Here is a 6,294-nt window from a genome sequence, read left to right as displayed (position 1 = left end):
TCGGGCCAGGTATAAGTGTGTGTCGCCACAGATTTTCTTCTCTTGCTGCGTTCGTCAGCAAATTTGGGTGTCGTTGCATCACTGGTTTCTGGAGTAACCTCCGTAGACCTAGGCCGTTTACTGGATGTAGCGACAGGAGAAGTTCGGCCGGCCATACAAGAGCGTTTCACCTTATTGCGTTTCTCCTTCCGATTTTTCCTCCTCCTCCGCATCTGGGTTTGTACAAGAGGACCAACTCTTTCATTGGAGGGTGGTTGGCAGCGAGCTGCTTTCCGACCCATATCATCTGCAGATTGGTCCTCTTCCGACTGTTATGAAGAGAAGGTTGGAAATCAGACTTGCTATGATAAAAATAAACTTTAATACGGTGCGTCCTGCGAATACGAAACCACTGCGTAGGCCTTATGCGAAATTTCTGCATTTCGAAAGTCCAGGTACTCTATGAATGATCTAATTTGAAGAATGGATTCATAAAAATATCAGAATGATTAAGGGACATTGAAAGATAGGTTTTGGAAAAGTAAATAAAAATATCCGCTTGGATCCGCAAGGGATCTCTATAAGTTTCGTGTAAACTCTTTTAGAATTCTGCTTCGACCTTTGGCCATTTCTTGACGAAACGTGTAAAATAAAAGCTCTTTGTATAACAAGTCTGTGTGTGGAAGCTGATCCTGATAATGAAATGTCTATTGGTTATAAAAACTTTCCATGCATTGTACTTACCTTGTTTTGACAGTCGAGAAGCTCTGATAAGGAGTCTTGCAAGTAATTAAAAAGTAATTACTACTGAGAATGTTTTGCTTTGTTGTTTAATATCGAAGGTAGTAAATATAAATAGCTCATCAACCTTGGGGTATAGAAATGTCAAAATGTTGAAAATAGTTAATGTTACAGTTATACTTTTGCTTCTAACAGTCACAGAGGCTTACCGTCCAGTTGGGCTCGGTGGTCCTGGTGGATTCGGTGGACCTGGTGGATTCGGAGGATCTGGTGGATTCGGCGGTCCCTTTTCTTTGGTCGACCCGGTTCCCTTGGACGTCCACCATATCGACCACTGCCCCCAATACCACCACGGCCGCAACCGCAACCGCAACCACAGCCACAACTGCAAACCTTGCGCTTATGCAGTTCCACGCAATTAGCTCAAGACAAGTGTTTTTATGCAGTGGAAGTAGCTGCAAACAGTTCCATTCAATTGAATCTAGAATGCGTTCAACGCGATTCCTATGATGCCTGCGTGAGTGCGGTACAGACGGGTGCAGCTGATTTGGTGGTGTCCGATGGGCAGGAATACCGGACGGCTCGTGCGGGCGGTCTAACGCCAGTGCTGTATGCGCATGAAAATCGATCCAGTTATTATGTAGCGGTAGCACCCAGAATCATTACGCTTTTGGAGCTGTACGATGCGACTATGTGAGTAGACCTTCAAACTATAACTACATTTTTATTTATACCTTATTCTATTTATATTTTGCCCCAATAGAGATGTGGATACTACGAATGAGCGCGCCACTCGTGCTGCTGCATTCTTTAATCTTAAGCGTGGCCAGGATGTGTGCACGCTGTCCGAGAACGACACTGCAACGATTAAGATTCGTGATTCCGCCGAGTATGAGCCCACCGAAGATGAGATATTTATATGCGCCAATCTCACTGTAGCCGAGCGGCAGGAATACAGCACATGCAACATTGAAGCCAGTTTGGAACGCGCCATTTTTGCCTCCAAATCTTTTGCTGTCAATCGCAAGTATAGACAGCTCGTAGAAAATATCTTCGAGACTCTGTTACAAAGTTTGGGTCCAGACAATAGTGATTGGAATTTCTTTGACGATTTTGAGAATAACGCTGATGTCATCTTCAAGGTAAGTGCGTGTGGCGTTCATAAAAACTTGAGAGGAGGGAGAGTGTGGGAGAGAGATGTGCTGCGCCGTTGTTAAGTGTGATAAGTAAAATGTAAAAGTTGTGCAAATGGGATTCACACCTCTTTGCAGTATCATCAGTTGAGAGAGGGAATTCACTTGCTCAAAGTGTGTTCCTTAATGCACTTGTATACATACGGTGGCGAGAATCTAAATAGGGGAAAAAACATTTTAGCAAGGTTTGACTATTTTTCTTTGTTTAAAAAATTTTTACTATTTTTTTTTTAATAAAATTGAATGGGCTAAAAACTTGCGTTCTCAGAATGTTTCTAAGAAATCTAATTAAAAAGCTTAATATTTTGGTGAGACCTTGTGAAATTAATTTTAAATTTCGACTTATTATTATTGTTAGATAACGAGCTACACTTTCATGAAAAAATAATACTAACTTTGAATAATCGAAAGGGAAATAGCCGAGAAATGCTAAAATGTCTCTTCCCTATTCATATTTTCGCCACAGTATGCATTGTATTTGTAAATATCTGCTTAGGTAGAAATCTTGTCTTGTTGTCAATCGACATGCTTTTGCCATTAAATGACTAAAATGTTATCGACCTCTGCAAATCATCATCTTCCTGATAACGAAAAAGAACCAATGTAGCGAAAATTGAAATTCAAGCTAAAATTGAAAGCAGATAACTAATTAGTAAAGCTTATCATGCTGGATCAACACGCTCGCATGCAACTTTCCAGACCGATTTTTCATGACTGCAGCTTTCGATTTCTTTAGTAACTCAAAAAAAAAACTAGTTGCTGTCACTGTCCTCTTTTGCATCAAGAATTCTACGAGGATAACTATTTCGGCATCCCAGAAGACTGATGCCATAATTTTCTTAACTGACCTCTCCGACTTGAATTAAGACTCGTACATGCTTAACATATCGGCCAGTAGAAACATGTAACTTTTCGAGTCCCGATATTCGCTAACATTTCGCTGAGTCCACTTCGGGCCTATCTAACAGAGAGAAGGCCACAGATTCTCGTTCCCACTATAGCCGGGTCTAAAAAAAAAATTTATGTTTGCTGAAATTTTGTTTTTATAAAAATTTAAAATTTTTCTTGTGATTTTTGTTTTGTTTTGGGGGAGCCCTAAAAAAACGTTGAAGTTGTTTTTATTAAGTAGCCTTTATTAACTGGAACAGGGTAATCGATTTTCTCTACATTTTGCATTAAAAAATTTAATATAAACAAATAAAAAATCTAAGATCGGCTATGAGGGATCTCTGACCAAATTATTTATGAATTACATATTTCAAAAGAGAATATTGTGAAATCGGTTGAAAATTGTAGTGCAGCAGTCAATTTGAACCCTACTTTTTGATTTTTTCCCACTGTGTGCTGTATGAAATCTGAAATTTAAATTTAAAGTTTTAGGGGAGTTCCTGGCAGGATACACCTCTAGTAACTATTTCATCTAACTTTGACCAATACGTCACCAGACGTCAGAAGCTATCGATCTCCCAATCAACTCTAGGAGGAATGTAGTTGGAGATGGACCCTCTCGGGACAAGCGATTCCTTGCTTTCGATAGGAATATGAATAGAGGTGGTTCAAAAAACCCCACGGGTTTAAATAAGGGCAGCCTTTTGTACAGGCTATAGATGCTTAACAATGGGCTTAATTGCGATTTCATAAAAGCCAGTATGCTACTTTGGAAAGAGGTGCCAATGCTCATTATCAGTCCGGGCTCTCCAATGGAAGCCCGAATACATATGTACATACGTTGGTTCTTCGAAGGGGAAAGCTAAACTTTAATAAAAGTAGGAATTCAAATTGTGTTAAAGGCATTAAAGAAATAATTGCTATACACAATATCTCAAGGCCGTCGTATAGCAAAATTAAAATATGCATATAAACTTAAATGAGCACGAAATAGTTAGTAGTAAAAAGAGGAAAAATTAAAATAATGATTCTTTTCATTACAGAACAATACCATTGGATTTTGTACAAGGCCTTCTTATATAAATGGGTTTACTGAGGAGATATTCAACAGCATTCAATGCAATTGAGAAGGTGCCTAACAGAATTTTGGCGACGGATAGATAATTAATTTAAGTACTCAAATGAATTAAATATAAATGTTTGAGATGTATACTCATTCATAAATGTAATAATTATGGGAAAAATAAATGAATACATATTGCATAAAAGAGGGCGCGATGAATGATTTCTAGAGGGCAGCTGGCCTTCGACCCCTTGGCGACACGCCTTAACCATCTCCAATCGGGACCAAAATTTATATGTGATATCTTCGACTAGAGTAGCATCGACGAGGGAGTTGAGGCTTAAGAAATCTGATGTAAAAATTTCTTGCTACATTTAAGGACCACTCTAATGTACACACATACATATATACACATGTTTGATTTTATATGTATTTGATCTTTCAACTAAAATGTATTGCTGAATTTAAGCTCTGTAAATTAATTCCGCGTCTACAATCAAAATTACGACTAAAAACGTTTATTACAAAAACAAAAAAAAAAACTGCTGTTACCTTTATAAAACTAACGCTATCAAATTTCAAATATTAATCTATTATTAAAAAAAAAAATTAATTTATTCTAAATTAAGTGGAATTTTACATCTGCCAGCTGAGCGAAGTCGTTATCAGTATAAGACTTACTTAATTTGTGTTCATGCGTTTTTCCTAAGAAATTTCGTGCAATTAAATACTCTATGTATGATATGCCTATGCATATAGAACATTTGTGTTTATTGTGAAGAATGATGGGGAATTTCCTTAAATTGCATAATGCAGTTAGTACGACTAGCGATTCTAACGGTAAAAAAACCCGTATGATGTCTTTGGTCAACATAGAGGGTAATCAAGCTTTGACGAATGAATCAATCATCAGAAACTAAAAACAAAACAAAAATTGTATTACATAAATGATTCCCATATTTTCATACATAACGGAATTTTTTTAACATCTTTCAACTTTTTTCGATGCTCGCTAACTGTTTAAAATAAAGCTCGTTGTTGTTTTTCGTTTCTTGTTAAGAGATACTGCGATGCCATTAACTACTCTTAAATCGGCTTTAGGTAAATAGCTTCAATTGCTTATAATTATCATTATTTGCCCATTCTCTGACATTCCGTTGAAGATCAAAGCCAAGTATAACAAAAAATTGGTAAATATTTACTGTCGGAAAATTCTCCAGTTGAAAGCCTTTCTTTTTTTTATTTCAAAGCTCTCCCCATACACTCTGTCGTAGGTTACCTTTAACATTTTGGCAATAGATTCTTTCACTGAGATTTATCATCGAATAAAGAAAGGCAAATAGTTTCAAGGTACCATAAATGTGAAGTGAATTTCCTTGCTCTGCCTCGAGGATGATGAAACTTCGGAGCATTTCGGAGCTTTGGCCAGTAAAATACCGATTTATTTTAAATCTTCAATGGCTGAACGCTTTGTTATAAGGAATTCGTCTACGAAGGCCTTTTTAGGATTCATTACCGAAGCCGAAGTTATCTTGGCCACACTGGGTTAGGGACTCTCTTTAAGAGAAGATATGCAAAAGATCTTTTAGGTCGCGGTGTCTCTTGTTCTGTTACACCCAAAAAAATTAACTAACTAACTAACTAACCCCTGAAATTAAAGGAGTTTTTAAATCTAAAAAATTATGAGTGAAAATGTTTTTGTTGTTGTATTACAGTTGCTGAAGTTTAGCTAAAGGTTATTCTTATTATTGGGAATAATAGTTGTTGACTAATTCATTTTACCTGGTTAATCATTCATTATTTTTTAACGCGAAAATTTGGCAAATTGGCGTTATTTTTGAGATGTATTTTAGGTGCGCGATTTGATGAAAATTTAAAATCGATTTGAGCAACCCCTAAACCAGTGGGCATCGGCCTTCTCGCGGGCAAAGCTTTTTCAAGCTTTGTATACATTAAGTTTAAAAAATGGTTAAATAAACAATTGGGTATTAATACTGGAAGTCACTTGAAGAGGACCACAGTTTTCCGATCGAAAAATATTGATTTTCAAGAATTTTATACCATTTCTACGAAAAGTCGTTTTCATCCCATATAAAATACAAGGAAAACTTTGAGCGCTTTCAGCACATCCTAAATATTTTTTGATTTCAAAATAAAAAAATAGGGGTATAGAACAATCATAGGGGATGGCGGCATTAAAACTCCGACTTTACAGTTTACCGTTTAGCATTTTTCAGGTGTTTTTGAACCACCCTAATGTATATGGTAAGTATCTGTATCGAGTTTTCTGAGCAAGAAAGTTATCCTGCAACTTTTCTTATGTAAAAACCATTAGAGCTATGCTTCATTTTACTTCCCTCTAGTAGTACCCAGGTTCGATTCCTGATTTGTGCAATATTAAAAATAATAAAGAAATTGGCGAACCCTCGA

At 36.8% G+C, this 6,294-nt stretch overlaps 1 protein-coding gene across 1 annotated transcript; it reads left to right on the top strand.

The window, feature by feature from the left end:
- Positions 1–886: 886 nt before the first annotated feature.
- LOC108368172 (transferrin-like) lies at positions 887–4,071 on the top strand (the record flags this gene model as incomplete). The annotated part of the gene is made up of 3 exons (XM_017622960.1): positions 887–1,413; positions 1,484–1,862; positions 3,845–4,071. Coding segments are annotated over 3 exons (990 nt in total), but the record flags the coding sequence as incomplete, so codon positions are not given.
- Between the last annotated feature and the right edge of the window lie 2,223 nt (positions 4,072–6,294).

The sequence above is a fragment of the Rhagoletis zephyria genome, unplaced genomic scaffold, assembly GCF_001687245.7.
Source record: "Rhagoletis zephyria isolate East Lansing unplaced genomic scaffold, Rhagoletis_zephyria_1.1 Rzeph_scaffold_02988, whole genome shotgun sequence".
Taxonomy (NCBI): domain Eukaryota; kingdom Metazoa; phylum Arthropoda; class Insecta; order Diptera; family Tephritidae; genus Rhagoletis; species Rhagoletis zephyria.
This window is presented reverse-complemented; position numbering and strand designations above follow the sequence as displayed.